Source organism: Macrotis lagotis, chromosome X (assembly GCF_037893015.1).
Source record: "Macrotis lagotis isolate mMagLag1 chromosome X, bilby.v1.9.chrom.fasta, whole genome shotgun sequence".
NCBI lineage: Eukaryota > Metazoa > Chordata > Mammalia > Peramelemorphia > Peramelidae > Macrotis > Macrotis lagotis.
In genome coordinates this window covers 626,501,697-626,521,648 of record NC_133666.1, presented here as the reverse complement: position 1 = coordinate 626,521,648, position 19,952 = coordinate 626,501,697, and the positions used below count along the sequence as shown (strand labels likewise).

The window sequence follows — 19,952 nt, the reverse complement described above, 5'->3', positions numbered from 1 at the left end:
TTCATTTTCAAAGATGACCATGACATCAAGGTGGTGATGCCATGACATGGATTTTTGAGTGAAGGGGTGCTACGCTAAATCACCGGCTTCACGTTCTCCTCCAGAGTCATCCGAGACCAGTGGCCAGATGTGAATCAGGTTGACTGGAGATGGCCCTGGATGTCGGGTCATAAGGGTTAAACTCAAATCCGTCCTCTGAATAGCTTGCCATTGATTCCCAAGGTGGAGGTCTGACCCCCATCACCACTCCCCCTACCCAATAGCCTTCACTGGCTCCTAGGATCAAATAGGTATTCTGTCTTGTGCAGTTCCTAATCAGATAGACCCATCCTACCTCCCAAGATTGCTTGGCCACCAGAGGGCCCGTCCGGAAGGGCTCGGTTGCGGTGGCCGGGGGCCCTCCCTCGGTCCCCGCCTCTGCCCCCTCCTCCGTCTCCCCTTTCCCTGTTGGGCTGGGTCGTGGCTAGTCGGGGCGGGGCTGGGAGTTGAGCCGGGATCCGGGAGGAGGCGGCGGCTGCAGAGCTTGGGCTGATCAGACGGAGCTCGGAGGAGGCGGAGGGGGTGTCCGGGGTGACAGCGGCACACCAAACCCCGACCCGGTCGCCAGAGAGGTGAGGACCCCGCACCTCCCTGCCCCAGTGGTGGCGAGAAACTTTCCGAGCTAGACTGGAAAGCCGGTGGAGGCTGGGACCATCCCGGAGAGCCCGGCTGGTTCTATGGCTAGAACTTAAGGACAGAGACAGTGGAGGGGGACGAAAGTCCAGTGTTTTACGTGGAAGCTTCCTGGGCCAGGGTCTTTCCCCCGACATCAGATGCGCAAAGGGCGGCGAATTGAAACCACTCGAAGCAGACCAGTCACGGGGCCATCTCTTTGGGGAGGGGCTCTGGACCGAGGCGCTCTCCTTTCCAGTTCCATCTGTGTTGAGGGTACCACATAGGGATGGTGAGTGGGGGGAAACGGAGAAGGGAACTTTTGTTCCTCCAGATTTTTGCCAGGAAACCTCCCCAGGACTGCCTTACAGACAGATGGAGGTGTGTGTGGGGGGGTGGGGGTGGATAAGGTGTCAAAGACAAAACTTAGAGGAGACAGACTTGTTTCGGGGTGTATCTGATGGGGAGAGGCGTTCTGCTCTGGGAGAGGTGAAGGGGGATGAGCCAAACTGAGTCCAAGCTTGGGTCTTGGTTATACTGACCCAGCCAAACTCTTAGTGGTTTCCTACTTCCTTCCATCCCGTCCTGTCTCTGCACAAACTGGTTCTTCCAGATGAGAGCCGCTCCTATCCCTGGGAGGGTTTGGGCCTTGAGTATTAGTGGTAGGGCCAATGATGGGATGAAGGAAAGGGTAGAGAAACTCAACAGGGTCCAGTAGGAAGGATAATTTTCCCTTAGGAATCCTCCCATCCACCAAATAATAAGCATTGCTTAAGCATCTACACTGGGGATGCAAAAACAGCAATGAACCACCCCTGTCTTCCAGGAACTTACATTCTAGCCATCCTTTCATTGCTTAAGAAAAAAAAATCAACTGTCTCTTTTAAGAACAGAAATTTTCAGGAGGCTCCCCTCCTCCCCCACTCCAAACCTAGGGAGAAATGTAATCCAATTTTTCTGGAAAGCTCAGGAGTCTTCTTGTTTCCTTTCCAAACCTCAACCTACATCTAGTGCTGGTGGGCAGAGGGTTAGGGAAAGGTTCTTATCCTGGAGTACAAAGATAATCTGAATAACAATTGACAATCTTTTGGCTGATTAGTAGTGAGTGGCTATTCTTAGCTGTACCTGTTTGGGGGGAGAGAGCCTCTCTCTGGCTCTGAGAATTCTTAGAGGAAATGAGGGAGTTCTTAGGGAAATTCTCATATCTTCCAAGAAGTCAGAGATGAAAAGAAAGAAGGAGCCAGCCTATTTGACAAACCCCAAGTTGGAGAGTTTGGAAACATGACTGAGTATGATGCTTGAGGGGATAGAGAAAGGGGGATTTTTTAAGCAGAAAAACCGAATTTCCTCAAGTAAGGAGAGATAGCCTGGAGGGTGGCTGGCCATGACTGGTGATAGGGAAGGGGTTAAAGCCCTGAAGAATTTTACCTGGCTGATGATGGGGAAGCGGAAGGACTGCTTGGATCAGCGTGGCAGTAGGAGGTGCCAAAGTCAATAGAAAATCAGACTGCTGCCTAGGGGAGCTTGATTGGGGGAAGGGGGAGGGGACAGTGAAGGCCAGGTGGCTGGTTCCCTTCCCTTCTCCACATCCCTCCAGGTAGCAATATCCAGGTCTCTGGGTCCAAAGTTCACATTGGCCACACCCCCCTTCAAGGCCCTGTAAGTTCCCTGACCCTCATTGTCCAGATGGGTCACATCAGAAGGTGGGACTCCCAGCTCCTCTGACCCCCCCAGGAAATGTGAAAGTTCTAGGGATTGGAGTAAAAACCTGTGCTAGGATCAGGGGAATGCTAGGGATTCCCTCTCCTAAAAAGAAAACCTTTCCTCATCCCAGATGGCCTCAGCTGGAGACCCCCATATTGCTCAGAAAGATGCTGCTGACCAGAATTTTGATTACATGTTCAAGCTGCTTATAATTGGGAACAGCAGTGTGGGGAAAACATCCTTCTTGTTCCGCTATGCCGATGATTCTTTCACCCCAGCTTTTGTCAGCACCGTGGGCATTGATTTCAAAGTTAAGACCGTCTACCGAAATGAGAAGCGGGTCAAGCTACAAATCTGGGTGAGTGCCAGGCTGGTGATTGGACTCCATGGAAGACCCCATGGTAGGGAAATCTGTCTATCCAATGGTGTGGACAGGTGTGTCTGTGGAGGGAGGGGAGGAGACTACTATATCCTAGAAGAGAAAATAGCAAAAATAGGGTCCTGGACCCTGGGCCTGGCCTGGTGACCTCTAAGAGGGCATAGCACCTCTTGTCACCACTCCACCCCATCACAGAAATGGAAAGCTGAAGTAGAATTGGGTGACTGGGCTGAGTCAGAGTATGCCTTAGGGGTGTGGTGGCAAGTATTGTAGTCTCATATACAATTATAGACCCTAGACTCGTAAAGCCCCCAATCTGACTGAAGAGATCTGAATCTTGCCCTCAGGAAGCCTCATCTCTGACAAAGGGACATGGAGGCCCTATCTTTCGATATAACTAATTTGGTTTGCCAGCAATTTAGAAGCCGAGCTAAAACAGAGGGCCTCTTCAGGGCCTGGAAACAAGTCAGAAAGGAACAGTCCCACATCCTCAATGGTTCTACTACTTCCTGGGCAGGTGCTGGTGTAGCAGTCCTAGGGCTCCTGGATCTCTGTTACTGAGGCCTGGTTGCCATGGTAATAGCACCAGCCATGCCAGATGGCTCTTGTCAGAGATGTGTGTGTCCTAGGGATGTGGGTAATGTCCAGGTGACTCACAAATTAACAAAGATTTGGGGGTCACTGTTAGATGCCAGTAGCATAGAGACTGGGCTTAGATTAGTGTTCTCTCTGCCTAGCCCAGCCCTCAGAATCCCCTGCCCCTCTTTTAAAGTCCTTTCCCTTCACTTCCTGTTTTTGATGTGAGGGCTCTGCTCTTCCTTTTCTTCCTCAATAGCCATGGCTTGAAAAGGCAGAAAAGACTCTGGGACGCTGTCATAAGTGGGGGTTGAAAGGTGGATTGGGTGATTCCTTTGTTCCTATGTCAGACTCCAACAGGGACTGTGTAGCCATTCTCCTTCAAGAAAAGACCTAAGGAGTCATCAGCCCATCCTCTGGATCCTGCATCCTCATCTCTCATCTGTGGGGTACCTTGGAGCCCAGAACTGGGGCTGGCTCCAAGGGTTGCCACAGTAACAGAGAGAGCTTCCAGAGCTCAGCCTTCTCAAATAACAGGGCTGTGGGTGTATGTGGGTGCTGGGAGGAGGTCTGGCTCATTGTAGGGGTGTGTGTATGTATGGGGGGTGGTGGCTAAGGACAGAGAATCATTGCTTCCCTGGAATAAACAAACATAAGCTGAAGCCTGAGCAGTGAAAAGATTCACCCTTCCTGCCTCTCATTCCCAGAATGTCACTGGGCATCCTTTACATCTGGCCTTGCTCATGTCTTGAAAATATTTTAGAGTTTGTGTCTTCAGTGTCCCCTGGATCTAAGAGAACATGACTGCCCTTGGGTTAGGAGCAACCTGATACTAGAAGAATATGTCTCTATCCTCAGGAAATTCTGGGAACCTCTATTCCCTCCAAATTCAGAGATCTGGGAAAGACATAACAGGAGGGAACAGGATAGTTGTCTTCAGATTTTCAAATGGCTAGCAAGTGTTTGATCCCAGGGATTAATTGAATTAGGATTGATGGGTGGAAGCTGCAAAGGGACAAATTTAAGCTCTTTTCCAAGAACATGCTCCTACAATTAGAGCTGAACCAAAAGAGGGTGAGCTGCCTCTGGAGATCACAGAATTGTAGAGATCTAGCTCGGATGGGAGGTTGTCCCACAGTGGAGGTGAGGTCTTCAAAACTAAGGCTGACAGACCACTTGTCAGGCGTGAAGTCATAGGGATTCTTTTCCAGCTATGGGGTAGGCTAGAAATACCTTAATTCTGTGATTCCTTGGGCTCGCTGAGGGGTGTAGAGGGCCATGTCTGCCTCCAGACTAGGGACTGCAGTATCCAGATCACACCCACCCACCAGATGAGGGGCTCCCTGAGGTCAAGGTTGTATCACAGAATTGGAGATTTAGACCAGAGCTTAGCAGCCATCATGTACCCTAAAGGAATCCCATATTTTTGACAGATCTCATATATGTTAAGCAGTTCATCCACGCTCTTCTAATATATCATCAAAGGATAGGAACCCACCATTTTCCATTTCCAGTGGAATGGGTCATTCCATTTTGGACTGATATTTGAGCTAATTAGCCCAAATTTTTGCAAGTTCAACCCTATTTCTCCAGGTTCGAGTACACTCTGAAACCAGTCATAACAAGATGAATTCTTCTTCTAAATTGACAGCCCATTAATTACTTGAAAACAGTCATCAAGTTCCCTTTGTGTCTTCCCAGCAAACTAAGTGTGAGCTGTTCATTTAACAGATCCCCATTTGGTATGGATTTAAGTTTTCCTGAGAGCAAGACTCTCTTATTGCAGAGAAACTGTCTGGTATTCAGTCATCTCTGAAACCCCTAATATAAGGGAAATTCAGGATTAGGATTGGATGTGGTAGACTTGAGGGTATTGGTGGTGGTGGGAATGAGGACTCAAAACAAGAGTTAACCCATTCCAGTGTTTTATAGGACACTGCAGGGCAGGAGCGCTATCGGACCATCACCACTGCCTATTACCGGGGTGCCATGGGCTTCCTGCTAATGTATGATGTCTCAAACCAAGAATCCTTCAATGCTGTGCAGGACTGGTGAGTCACCCTACTCTTCAGTCTCTTTTCTTAAAGCCAGATGTCAAGTCTTAGACCCACATGTCAGGCTTCAGCTCACATGTGGGGCCTTAGACCAATATAACCCCATTTCTTGTCAGGTGTCTACCTCCAAGAGGGACTCAAGCTAGCCTCACATAGAACAGTTTCTTTATGTTATGAGTATTTTTTTCCCTTTTTTTGAAATATCTTATTGATACTCTTAAAAAAATTATTGCCACTTCCCAATGATTCTACCTAATTCCAAAGAATCTTCTCTTGTAGCAAAGTTAAAACAAATCAACACATTGTCCAAGTGGCTGTATGCCTCATTCCACACCTTTAAACCACCACCCCTCAGCTAAGAGAGGAAAGAGTCTCATCTTAAAAAAGAAGTTTTTAAATGTAATTCTATTTTTTCAATTAACAATCTATTTTCTCTCCTCCCCCTCCACACACACAGGAAAAAAAGAAAAACAAAATATGCACAAATAAGTGTGTATAAACAAGCAGTCTGAATTACCTCATTAGCCCTTTCCAATACATGTATATTTACATATATGTACATATATGTACATATATCTATATATCTATATATATATATGGAGAGAGAGAGAAGAGAGAGAGAGAGAGAGAGAGAGAGAGCTCCAGCTCCATCTACACGATGAGTTCATCACCTCTCTGTGTAGAAGTGTCTCCATCACCTCCTCAGAAAGGATGTTTTGATCAAAATTCTTAAGACTTTCAGTTGCTTGTTTTTACACTATTATTGTTTTCACTTTTACAAAAGAATATTTACTTCAAAGGAATAACAAAAACATACAAATATCTTCTCAAACATATAAAAGGCTTAATTCCTCTTACCCCCTCTCCCTCAGTCTGGGGGAGGGAAGAGGGGAGAAGAATTAGGCTTACAACTTTAGGTCAGATCCTACATGGCCATTAATTTCACCCAATTCCATGACTAAAGTCCTGCTTGGGTTTGCCTTCTAGGAGTTTGTCTTCCTCCCTGGTGAGACTGGTAACAACATCTGGCCCAGAATCTTGAGCTCCTAGGTACCAAAGCTCAAGCTTTCTAGAATTGAAGAGGATAAATAAAGCAAACTCCAAACCCCCAGTTCATTCCTCAGAACCACTAGTGCCCCTGCTATGAGTGAATACTTCATACCCCAGGATTCTACCAGAAAGTGATGTTAAGTATTGTTAAGTTTTGCCAATCTTTTCTTCAAGTCACTCATAAGTCCACAATCACAAATGTCTCCCTAACCCACATTTAACTATGCTAAACTCATACTTGACTAGGGACTAGGGACAGTCATTCAGGACCAAGCTGGTTTGTCCTAGGGGTAGGCATGGTCACTTTAAAGAAATATCTTTTGCTTTCCTTATTCCTCCAGGGCCACCCAGATTAAGACATACTCTTGGGATAATGCCCAGGTTATCCTCGTTGGAAATAAATGTGACCTGGAGGATGAGCGAGTAGTATCCACGGAAGATGGCAAACATCTTGCTGATGACCTAGGTTAGTGATGATTGGAGGGGCAAATGGCCCATCTCTCCACCCCAAATCTTGGGGAGCTTTGCAAACTGAACTAGCACTGCACTAATCTCTGGACCAAGTCTGGCAAGAGAAACAAAAAGGTACAACTAGATCTTTTGGTTTCTCCTACAACATAAATCTATAGTAATTTCTCTGGGACAAGAATTGTATCTAACCCCTAGAATTTGGATGAACTTGTTTTTTAAACTAGAATTCCTAATTTCATTCTGCTTAGGTAAATATTACCTTTGAGCTACAGTTGGCATAGTAGGTAAAGTGCTTGCCCTGGGTTCCTGTCTCTGACACATACATGGGGTGAGTCCCTTCTTTTCTCAGTTTATGCCTCAGGCAGTTTCCTGACTAAAATCTTATTTTTGCCACTTTCTTTTGTCTTTTCATCCCTTTCATTTGTCTCTCTCTCTCTCTCTCTTCTCCTATCCCTACCCAATAGTCATCCCTTTGTTAACAACAGATTTTTTAAAAGAAGAAAAAATATTTCATATATATGTTCAAGAAATTTATGTTTATACAACTTGTTATTATATAATATATACAAACATCATTATTGTATAATAAATTTATATAAATATTAGTTCAGTAAAACCCAATCAACCCATCACTCATGTCTAAGCCCATAAATAATGAATGAATTTTTGATAGGCATTTTGAGAGGAGTCTCTACCTTGATCAAAGTGTCCCTCCCCCCATCCCACATTAATAGTATTAATTCATTATTAATGGATTTACTCACCAATAGAATGAATAAGTGGTTAGTTAGGTTTCAACAGTGGAGGTGGGGGGAGGCAGAAGCTAACAAGTAGGTAATCCTTATCTGGGTAATTAAATGGTGGAATATTGACTATAATTCATACCTTCATTCAGACTCTGAATTGGAAGGGACCTCTACTCAGGGATAACTTGTTCCTATACATATAAATATATATCTGAACATATATATATATATATATATTTATGTATGTGAACCAGCATACCTGTTCATATACATATATGTATGTGAACCAACAGCAGAAGAAATGCTAGATGGGGAATCAGGAGGATCTGAGTTCAAATCCAACTTCAGACACTTATTAGCTCTGTGACCCTGGGCAAGTCATCTGATGGCTGTCTGACTCAGTTTCCTCATCTGTAAAGTGCATGCTGGGGGGCTTCTACCTCCCAGAGTTGTGAGGATTTGAGATAACATGTGTAAAGTGTTGTGCAAACCTTAAAATGCTAAATGAATGTCAGCTGGTTATTGCAACTATTTTATTGTTATCACTTGAAGAATTCTGATGATGAGTAATTTTCACAAAAACAATCTATGTCAGTTTGGGACAGCTAAAATGATTAGAAAATGTCTCCTTATGAGAGGGCACTTGGCACAGTAGTCCTCGGAGCCAGGAAGACCTGGGTTCAAATGCTCTGCCTCGAACATTCTGACTGGGGGAACTCTAGGAAAGTTACTGAAGGGCTCAGTGTTCTGTTACAAAAACAAAATAAGGACTAATCCCCACCTTCCACAGCTGTCCTGTCTCCCCTTTCTCTTACCTAGACTAAACAGTTCCAGTTCCTTCAGCTAATCCCTGCCTGGCACAGTCTGTCACACTTGTTGCCTTCTAGATCCCTCTCTCCTGGTCATGCTTCAGCTTTTCAATATCCTTCCTAAAACATGGTGATTAGAACCAAAACTGTGACTCCAGTGTTGTCTGACCAGGGCCTATCATCTCCCCAAAACACTAATCAGAACTAACCTCCATAAAGCACCTCGCACATGTCATCTCATCTGATCCTCACAGCAACCCAGGGAAACAGATGCTGTTATCACCCCATTTTATGGATGAGGCAAACAGGAGTCAAGTACCTGGTCCAGGGACACCAAGATAGCATAGGGTTGAGGTTGAACCTGGGCTCAGGTCTTCCTGACTCCTATGCCACATACCTCACTACTGGCTAATGATGGGTTATCAGGGCCATAAGTAGAGTGGAATAAGTGGGGTTTTGTGTAGGGGCTCTAGGGCACCAACATTTGGAAGGTATTGACAACCTTGTACTTTTCCTGTAGTGTAGAAAGAGCAGAGCTTGGCCCCTGGTTAGGAAGAAGGGTTAGTTAAAAAAGGAAGTTGCCACATGGTATGCTTCTCCCCCACGCATCCTAGGGGAGGCCCTCTCCAATCCAGTCTGCCCTGCTTTCTGCCCAGCCTCCACTGGAGACTTGCAGGGTGTACTGAGACCTCTGTCTCCCCCAAAGAACAGCATCCAGGTTCCCTATTGTTCCTTCTTCCCACTTCAGTAGAACCATCCCAGTTAGTGATTTACTGGTTGTGGCCAGACAAGTCATATTCAGAGCTTTCTCATAGAGGGGCAGATGAAAGGTGGGTAAGCAGAGGGTACCACCCCTCATAGGGCCATCTTGCCCATGTCCCTTCTCTTGATTATTATAGGTTTTGAGTTCTTTGAAGCCAGTGCCAAGGACAACATCAATGTGAAGCAGGTGTTTGAGCGCCTGGTGGACATTATCTGTGAGAAGATGAATGAGAGCTTGGAAGTGGGATCAGGAACCATCAGCAACAGCAAGGGTGCAGCCCTCAGCGACATGCCTTCTGCCCAGGCCAGCAGTTGCAGCTGCTAATGTTGGGGCTACCTGGACATCTAGCTCCACACCATTCTTCCTGCCAGGCTTTACCACTGCCATGGACGTCCTACTGCCAGGAGCAATAGGGGACATCTCTTGTCCCTGAGTTGTGCATGTTCACAACTCAACTCACCCACTCCCCCCCACGGGAGACTGCAGCCTACCACAAGATCCCTGCTCCTGTCCCCCAGCATGTAGGACTCTTACTCCTTGTTTCTCCCTATAGGTCTGCTTGCCAACTCATTTATAGAGGAGTTATATAATATTTCTATTTTGAAGGGATCCAATTGTAGCCATATGAGAAGAAGGTTGTAGTGTTGGGTGTGAGCTTGGTACTGACTAAAGACTTAGGGAGATCAGACAGAGTGACCTGGCATTTCCTATTTTTTTTTCTAAGAGAGGTGGGATTGAGGTGGGACTTAACATGCTTCAACTGAGTTTCTAACCAAGCCATTGAATGAATAAATACTGGGGAAGGAGAATAGGTTTGAGAGAGGAGGAAAGCTCCCAGTTATTCCAGTATCAATCAGCAAATTTTCTAAATCTGCTACCAAAAAGTCCATGGATGGTAGATGGGCCTCCTCTTGGATTTTGGGTAAACCCCAATGATCGGTAGTGGTAGCCTTTGCCTGGCTACCTAACCTGCTAGTACTGGCCTTTGATTATCCTTGGGCAAATGTCCTCCAAGGAGGAGCTGATGAGAACATATGTTCTTCTATGCCTTTGCTGACTCTTGACCCAAAGATCCACCTTGCTGCTTGGGAATATCCGGGGCAGCAAAGTGATCTTTGTAGTTCTCCTGGAACACTGGAAACTAGTAGAAGGTAAAGGCCAATCCAGTAACATCTTCTCACTTCAGGGACATGAAAAGTGCCTTTCAATTGAACTTGCTTTCATTTGTACCCATAATGGTCCCGCTCTCATTCCAAGTATTCCCATTTTCACATCCTATCCCTCTCATCCCCCTACCCACCCACCCCAAGGAATTCATTATAGAAGCATCAATGGTTGTAAAGGGTGGAGAATCATACTTTTAATATTCAAGTCTTGAGTTTAATAAAATAACATGGACTCTTTAAAAAAGTGTGAAGTTAAAGGGGCATGATGGAGACCCTGGATCTGCCTTGGAGGCTCCAGAGAGCTGGTTTGGTTCCAGCACAGTTGGGCGTTGTAAACCTTTACTTCCTGCCAGGAGAGGAAATTGAGCAAAGGTCTGGCAGTTCCCCTTGCTCCCTGGGTAAATCTTCTTTATGAATATACAGGAGCTCTTCTGAAGACCATTGAGAAAGAGTTGTCCAGGACTATGTATCAGAGCCTATCAGAGAATTGATAAAAAACAGACATATCCTCCTTTGTGGACCCAAGGAAGGTTGATAAGAGGCACCTGCTTCTGAGTCAATCTATTTTAAGTCATTTTTTTGAGTGCCTATTGTGCAAGGGACTGTTGGGGTGCTGTGGATAAGGAGACAAAAATCATCTTTTAAAACATTGCTTCTCCTCAAGGAGCTTCTAATCAAATATAACTCAGGAGGGAGAGTACTATGCAAACTTTCAAAGCTATGATGTGTTGTGGGGGTGGAGGATGGGGAAAGGTCTTAGTTATAACCCCCCCAATCTACCTCTGCCACCTCCAAAGTGAAAATGTCAGTCCAGTCCAAGAGCGTGCTGGTAAATGTTTAGTAACCAATACTCCAGAGGTAAAAATGTACACATGATACATTTTTATGTCTAATCTGAATTGTTCTTGTTGTTGCTTTTTTTTTTAGGTTTTTTGCAAGGCAAATGAGGTTAAGTGGCTTGCCCAAGGCCACAGCTAGGTAATTATTAAGTGTCTGAGACCGGATTTGAACCCAGGTACTCCTGACTCCAGGGCTGGTGCTCTATCCACTGTACCACCTAGCCCCCCTCAATCTGCTTTCTAAATCTACCTGGACAAATAGGCAGAGCCACACCTTTTGAAGAGGACCTCAGTTTGACATTCTCAGGCTACAGCTTCAGTTTTGCATAAGATATGTTGCCAAAAGCTAAAGAAAAAGGCAATGACCGAAAGAAATATCTTCTAAAGAGTGAGAATTTAGGTGATGTAGAGTTGCAGTCATCAGTCTACTTTCTCTTTCAGATTTATCAGAAGTCCAATGATAAGACAAAGGTCAGGACAACTGATGATAGCCCAGGATGCACTGGATGACCTTGCTTGCTTCCATGTCTAACCAAACTCTAAGCACTCCATAGGACTTGATTCAGCCATTCTCATTACCACTGGAACAAATTGTTCTCATCTGTCCATTCCTGGGATGGGGAGGGGGAAGTCTTCACAAGCTTGGGGTAGACATCCTCCCAACTCATCAGTGGGTTTGAGGCCTTCAAACAGGCAATGAATTTGTTTACGGAAAGCAGAGATTACCTTGCTGATGGCCTTGTGCTGGATAATCCTTGGACACCCACTATTAGTTTTATGGATGCTCCATTTGGGAGGGAAAGAAGTATTACCTCCTGTTCACAGCAGTTGTTAGGGAGTGTGGTTAAAAACATAATGTAGCTTATTGGCTAAATTCATATTTTGGCGGGGGGGGGAGTTTTGCAAGGCAATGGGATTAAGTGACATGCCCAAGGTCACACAGCCATGTAATAAGTATCTGAGGTTGGATTTGAACTCAAGTCCTCCTGACCTGGCGCTGGTACTCCATCCACTGCCCTACCTAACTAACTGCCCCTTAAATGGGTATTTTTAACCCAGAATTCACAACCCTCCCCACCCCACCCCCAGGGCTCAACAAACTTGGGTGGAAAAAAATTACATCTTTTCTTTTCCATTAATTTCTAACTGAATTTAGCAATTTAATTCAATTATTTTTTTTAAATACAATATTGTAAGAAGGAGATTATAGACTTCACCAAACTAAGTATATAAGATCCTGATTATAATTAGCCTTGAGGCCTTTTCTGATCATTTTGTCCCCACCCCCAATCCTCAACTGCTAGTGACCAGCAGCTACATGATAGATGGAATTTTGGACCTGGAGTTAGGAAAACCTGGATTCAAATTCAGCTTCAGATGCTTATCTGTGTTGAACAAGTCATGTAATTTCTGCTACCCAAATTTCATCTGCAAAATAGTGATAATAGTATCTATTTCCTTAAAAGATAAAACAAGGGGGGGGTGGCTAGGTGGCAAAGTGGATAGAGCACTGGCCCTGGAGTTAGGAGTACCTGAGTTCAAATCCAGCCTCAGATATTAATAATTACAGCTGTGTGGCCTTGGGCAAGCCACTTAACCCTATTGCCTTGCAAAAACCTAAAAAAATAAGATAAAAAAGATAAAATGAGATGGTACATGTAAAGTTCTTTGCAAACCACAAAGAGCTATATAAATGACTCCCTCCAAATCATTGTGCATTGTAGCTACCTACATGGGTACAAATTGCCTTCCTGACCTGGACAGTAAGATCCCCAAGGGCAGAGACTGGTTTTGTTTTTTCCTTTCCAAAAAGTCTCACAGCACTTAACACATCACTGTTTTTCTTCCTGTTTAATCATTTTTCAACTGTGTCCATCTTTCTGAGTCCTTTTCTTGGCAAGATACTAGAGTAGTTTGCCATTTCTTTCTCCAGATCATTTTACAGATGAAGAAACTAAGGCAAATGGTAGGAAGTGACTTGCCAAGGTCACCCAGCTTGCAAGTGTCTGAGGCTAGATTTGAATCTAGGTCTTCCTGATTTCAGACCCTAAAGTCTATCCACTATGCCACCTAGCTGCCCCAAGGACATAGTAGGTGATTAATTAATGCACAAGGTTTGGTTGGTGTACTTGGAATACACCAGAGTCTGCCTTCAATTCAATTTGATTCAGCAAATTTAAAATTAAGTACCTTCTATGAGCAATGATTTTATGCTGGAAAGCATCACTTTCCTTGCCCTCAGAGTTCTAGTTTCCAAGAGGCATTACAGCACATCCACAAATAATTATGCTGCAAAATCGAATTGACCAAGACCAAGGAGAATTGCTCCAATACATTTTGAGAAGGGACAGGGAATTTGCGGGGTGGAATGGGGCCAGTTGAGCAGCCCCTAAGCTGGCCTTCAAAAATGGAGAAATCTTTCAAAAGGCAGATCTTAGTTGGGTATGCGAGGTGTTCTTGTCCCCCTCCCCCCAGGAATATAATTGATAAACCTACTTTTAGTAATTGGGGAGAGAAGACCAGATCAGGGAATGGCTAGTAATATATTTTAGCCAGAATATAGAGGATGTTCAGGTGAGCACAATGCTAGGAAAAGAGAAGAGGGTGTGAACTAAAGCTCACTAAGCAAGGACTTTATATTTTATCCTAGAAGCAATAAACACAGTCTCTTGTTTCTGTGAGTTGTTGATTCCTGAAGTTAAGGTCAGGTCAGAGACAATGAAACATTTTCTGTAATTATTAACAGTTTCCTCTTGGGCCTGTGATGAGAAATATTTACCTAAGGAGGCCCATTTTCCTATGAGAAGAGTCCATTGATGCTGAAGGGAAAAGGAGGCTGGGGGTGGCCTGGGAGCTGGAAGGCTAAATGGGAGACATGTTTACTCCAAGGGTCTTTATAACTTACTTTATGCAGAAAAATAAGCCCCATTGCCTCAGCTCTGCTAGTTACAGTGGGCTGCCCTTTACATGTCCAGTTGGTGTTTCTTGGGAAAAGGACTAACATTCATATCTGTCCAGGCTGTCAACTTTACAGAAACTCTTCCCCCCATCAAAAAATGTTCTTTTTTTAAAATTCAGACAAGGACGCAAAATAGGATTATGACATCAAAAAATATTTTTAGTATTTGATCTAGAAATCTCAAATATGTCAGGCAGGAAGTGGCCTAATCAAATTTATATTCAAAGAAATCAACCAAAAAAAAATATCTGTTTCTCCACAAACTGAGGAAAGAGAGGCCTTTGAGCAGATTCCCTCTCTTCTTGTGTTATTTGCTAACTGGTTTGTTTGAAAATTCCAGTTGGGGGAATTGGGGTGGACAGAGAGTAAAGAAGATCTGAATTCAAATTCTACCTCCTACCTGTAGTAACTGTGTGACATCTGGGCAAGTCATTGAGCCTTCCTTTATCTGTTTCCTCATCTGTAAAATGAGATAGTTGGACTAAAAAGTAACACTGAGATCCCTTCCACTTCAAAAGTCTGTGAAATTAAAAAAACCCCAACATAGGGATCACAGATTTAGAGTTAGAAAGGACCTTAGAACTGCCTAAAGACTAAGCCCTCATTTTACAGATGAAGAAATTGAGGTCTAGGAATGCTAACTGGTTTGCTCCAAGTCACACTGGGAGTAAGTATAATTGTTGGCAGTCTTAACCAATTCTTTGTGACCCCATTTTTATATTTCTTGGTAGAGATATTAGAATGATGTGCCATTTCCTTTTCCAGTTCATTTTACAGATGAGGAAACTGAGGCTAACAGGGTTAAGTGACTTGTCCAGGGTCATATAGATAGTAAGTGTCTGAGGTCAGATTTGAATTCATGAAGATGAATTTTTCTGACTCCAGGCCCAACATTCCATTTTCTATGCCACTTAGCTGCCTCTCTAGTTTTAATAGCATAAAAGATTTGAATCCAAATCTTTTACCTGCAGAAGTGGTGAAAGTTCTTTTCCCTTTACTGTACTGCCTGTAAGACAAGGCTAAAACAGTTCCTAATGCTCATCTCACTGGGTTGTTATGGAAGTTAAAAAGAACCTATAGAAAACACTATAAACTGAAAATACTGTCAGTTGTTATGGTAATTAGTCCAGACTGCTAGCCTCAGCTCTCTTCTGAGTTTTTAAGGTGATTTGAGGACCAATCCTGGTGTCATTCCATTTTGCACCAGGTCAGAGAATATGGACTTGAGGTCACCAGCTGTGGTGGCCAGCATGAGGGATGTTGAAATAATCATTATGTTAAAGCACAAGAAAAAAAAGATCCACAAAGTATTAGATGTGACATACCCACATCATGAAGGCGAAATTCCTCACCAAACTGGAATCCAAAGTAGTCATTTAGGTTTAAGACATAGTCATCAAGAAGCAATCTAGTCCCAAAATGTCTTGTAAGCTTTTAGTGGTAAAAATTTATTTTCCTTTGGGCAGTGAACCCACAGATAAGGATATGATTCCCTATGTGGATCAAGGGAAAGGAGGGAGGGAGAAGAAGAAAAGGAAGGAGGGAAGGCAATGAATATAGTAAAGAGAAAGTAGAAATGAGGAGAAGAATATAGAGAAAGAAGAATAGAGATGCTGAATATAGTAATTATAACGATTATGAGACTTTTGATGAGGGGAATGACAAAGAGCAGTGATGTAGAGCTCAAATAAAAATGGGGAAACTAAACAGTACATAAGGAAATTAAACAATACTTATGGGCTGCATATTGACCACTAATTAACATTAGCTATATTCTATTATATTTTGATTTATTTTGTTGAGTATTTCCAAATTATATTTTAATCTAGTTCAGGTGGCATTCAAGAATGGCAGAGGTCAAGGGTTGCAAATTCGACCCTTCTTTTTTTTAGTTTTTGCAAGACAATGAAGTTAAGTGACTTGCCTAAGGTCACCCAACTAGGTAATGATTAAGTTTGAGGCTGGATTTGAACTCAGGTCCTCCTGATTCAAGGGCCCATGCTCTATCTACTGTGCCACCTAGGTGCTCCAAATTCAACACTTTTAATAAGGAGGATGATGAAGAAAGCTGTGAGGAAGAAGAAAATTAAAAAGATAGTGAGGGTCATGGAAGTGGTGGGGAAGTAGAGGAGGCGGAAGGTGTTGATAGTGATAAAGAAGCAGTTGAAGAAGTGGAAGAAAGCAGTGAAGGAGATGAGGTAGGTAATGATGATGAAAATGAAGAAAGGGGATAAGGTTTTTGCTGCTCTTACCTGCTGGAGATTAACAAAAACAGAGAAGAAGAAAGAGAAGGAAAAGAAGAAAGAAAAGAAGGAAGAGGAGAAAGAAAAGAAGGAAGAGAAGGAAGACAAAGTTACCGAAGTGCAGTCAGTGTTATGAGCAACTCAGTGGATATGGGCACTGAAAGAATCAAAAAAGAAGAAAAAGAAGAAAGTCACACCAATGCCAGAAGATTCTGAGTAATGAGAATCTATATTGAGTAGATTGTCCAACTGAAAGGAAACAATTCAAGCCCTAACCAAGAATGATTTCTATTTTCCCCAGAAATTGGGAAATGATAATGCATCATAGGAAGTGGACTGAGAAGAGCTGGCAAAGTGTTGACTCTGCTATCTTAGAGTGTAACTGGGTTTTATCATGTCATAACCAAATAATCCCTTCTTGTCCTGTTTTAAAGAAACTTGCAAGGGCACAGATGAGAATACACACACACACACACACACACACACACATACACACACCAGGACCAGATCTGTACTGTAGTTTACATTTAAAGTATTGATTGCACATCTAGATCTGATATCACATGGTAGCTGTCCACAGTTATTTCTAATTTCTTTAGGTTTTTTTTTCAAGGCAAATGGGGTTAAGTGGCTTGGCCAAGGCCACATAGCTAGGTAATTACTAAGTGTCTGAGGCCAAATTTGAACTCAGTTATTCCTGACTCCAGGGCCAGTGCTCTATCCACTGTACCACCTAGCTGCCCCTTGTTATTTTTAATTTTCTGGGATTTCTTTTCTTCTTTTTTTTTTTTTAAATCAATTTCTTATCATGAGACAGGGTTATTTGGAGTCAGGAAGACCTGAGTTCAAATTATGCCTCAGACATTCAATAGCTATGCGACCCTGGGCACACACTGTTTGCTTCAGTTTCCTCATCTGTAAAGTGGGAATAATAACAGCATCTAGCTCCCAGGATTGTTGAGAGGATCAAAAGAGATAATAATTTTTAAGTGCTTAGTGCAAAGTCTAGTGCATAGTAAATACTAGATAACTATTATCTGTTATTGTTGTTTTACTTTTTTCTTGGTTGAAAAGATTTATAAAATGAGTTCACATTTTGTACAGGACTGAAACCTCCACTACTATTAGAGGTTAACAATTCTGAAGGTAGTGTGCCTTAGATCCTGAGCTCAGATACTGTTGATAGGTATTAGCATTTGAGTAGAAATCATTCTATCTATCTATCTATATCTATCTACTATCTATCTACCTACCTATCCTTCTATAGAAGCACACATACCATTCCCACACCCAAACACACTCACCCACATCTAGGTTTATATATCTTCAAGCTCACACATTTACATCTCTCCTTTGTGATTCTTGGAGGGGCTTCACATCAGTTCAGGAAAGTGCAAAATAACTAATGACTCATAGAGGAAGAAAAAAGTTATAATTTTTATTTATTTTTTATTTTAAAAATAAAACTTGTGTTTTTTTAAAATAATAATTCTGGGTAAATTAAGGTCCTCTGATGATTTTGCCACTGTGCCTTGGATATTAAATCTTTATCAGAAATATTTGATGCAAAGATCTTTCTCCTTAATTGACCTCCTTCTTTTTGTTACTAGTTCAGTCTCTGTACTATCTGTTCCAAGGGCAGAGTTTTGCTTTTACTGTATTCTATGTACAGAGGATAAGGTTTTAATGGACTGTCCTGGGGGTTAGATGGAAAGTACTTTTTATTTTTCCACTACCAAGTATTCAATCAGTCAATAAATACTTATTAAGTACCTTTCATTGTCTTAATCAAACTGAGGCCCCAGAAAGATCTTAACTTAGAAAGGGAGGGGCCCATTTCCAGTCATCTTTTTTTTTTTGGCAAAGCAATAGGGTTTAGTGACTTACCCAAGGTCACACAGCTAAGTTAATATTAAGTGTCTGAGGTCAAATTTGAACTCAGGTCCTCTGACTCCAGGGCCAGTACCAGGGCCACCTAGCTGCCCCATCTCTAGTCATCTTGATTCATATCTGGCCACTGGACCCAGATGGCTCCTAACAGAGTAAGGCTGGTGACTTTAAATGTCGCTTAAATCCAATTGCCCTCTTTGAGATCAAAGGACAAACAACAACATTAAGCATCTACTATGTGTTTAGCACTATATAAACTGATAGGTCTTAGCAGAGAACTGTAGTTTAATTAGAGCTGTGACCACTTACATACCTTGAAAGACCAATCCGCATCAAAGTTGCAGTGTATTTTTATTTTTATCCCTGAGGCAAAGAAAAATAGAGAAAAAATTAAATTTTAATTTCTAAGAAAAAGCATAATTTTTTTTGCATCAATTCATGCACTTGCTCTTCTTAATGTTAAACATCAGGAGGGAGGGGGCAACCAGGCTGTCCTAATAAGTTTGCTGTAGTCTCTCTCTCTTCACTACTGGACTAATTTGAAATTGTTTTCTTGGAACTCTTTGTAGGACAAAGAATTAGAAATCATCCAGCAGTATCCAGTATCTGACAATCTTACCCTCCAGTGCATGAGGACCCTACCCTGGCTCACCCTGTGAACTCTGGGAAATGATGATGCTCAATGTATCGATTTCTCATTTATCCAATGCAGAGCTATCAACGGAATTCTTATACTAGGGGTGAGGGTCATCCATATGCTGGAGTCGGTTGCATGAAGTGTGCCCATCCTCCATCAGGATAAAACTGGGGAAAGAAAGAGGTACCACCCTTGTTGGAGAGGTGGCCAAATGCAAGCTGCAGGGTGAGAGGAAGGAAAGAGGTACTCACCCTTCCTCCTCAGCCTGACAACTTCCTACTTTGGCTAGTTAGTCCTGATAATTTGGTTCTGGGCTTGGCTGGTTTAATATGACAGAGGAACTTCAAGGCTAAATTTGGTTCACCAAGGCATGCCCTGCTCTAGTAATCCCTCTGGTTAAGAGAGGAAAGGAAGCCACCAATGCTGTTAGGACTCTGAGAAAAGGGCAATGGACTGGGAATTGGGGAAGGGGACACCTGAGTTCAAGTCTTGCTCATGGCACCCTGGGTTTAAATCACTTAATCTCTGAGTTTGCACCATCTCATCTGTAAAATGGTAACAGCAGCATCTGAAGTATTTAGTTCATAGGATTGAGGTGAGACTCAAATGGACCAAAATCTATAAAATAGTAGATTAATATAATTGATTATCATTCTATGAACTGATTTTTTCAGTCTTCTGAAGGAAAAAGTCCCATAAATCCCAGAGCAATGACATTTATAATATAGTTGTTACCAGAATTCCTGTGGCAAAACAACAATTTAGCTAACTAACTTTGAAATTTAGCTTAGTTTAAGAATCTTGCAACAAAGGGAAATGAAAATAACAAACAGGCAGTTAGGGTGAAACTTAAGCAGATTGGCTTAAATATTATTAGAATCCTGCCTTCTTTCTAGGGATCACCTGTAGGGCACAGATTATCTGGGTAATCAATCTTGAGTTTACATTTCCCAATCTGGGGCCCTGGAGCCTCAGCAGAAGCCTGAAACAACTGGAGAAAGTCTCCAGCTATCAT

General features: G+C 42.9%; 1 protein-coding gene across 2 annotated transcripts; it reads left to right on the top strand.

Annotated features, from left to right (window-relative positions):
• Positions 1–479: 479 nt before the first annotated feature.
• Positions 480–12,301, top strand: RAB3D (RAB3D, member RAS oncogene family). Of its 2 annotated transcripts, none has more exons than XM_074203454.1 (5): positions 480–611; positions 2,486–2,713; positions 5,243–5,361; positions 6,756–6,880; positions 9,340–12,301. In XM_074203454.1, the coding sequence occupies exons 2-5, from the start codon at positions 2,486–2,488 to the stop codon at positions 9,525–9,527; spliced, it is 660 nt and encodes a 219-aa protein (XP_074059555.1). In that variant the 5' UTR covers positions 480–611; the 3' UTR covers positions 9,528–12,301. The 2 variants fall into 2 exon arrangements, with proteins under 2 accessions (XP_074059555.1, XP_074059554.1); XM_074203453.1 differs by lacking the exon at positions 480–611 and adding an exon at positions 618–943.
• The last annotated feature ends 7,651 nt before the right edge of the window (positions 12,302–19,952 follow it).

What these genes read in the sequence shown, in the direction of transcription:
- RAB3D (XM_074203453.1), top strand. An exon ending in GGGTCAAGCTACAAATCTGG is followed by an intron (nt 2,714 to 5,242) that starts GTGAGTGCCAGG and finishes AGTGTTTTATAG; the next exon opens with GACACTGCAGGGCAGGAGCG. An exon ending in TTCAATGCTGTGCAGGACTG is followed by an intron (nt 5,362 to 6,755) that starts GTGAGTCACCCT and finishes TTATTCCTCCAG; the next exon opens with GGCCACCCAGATTAAGACAT.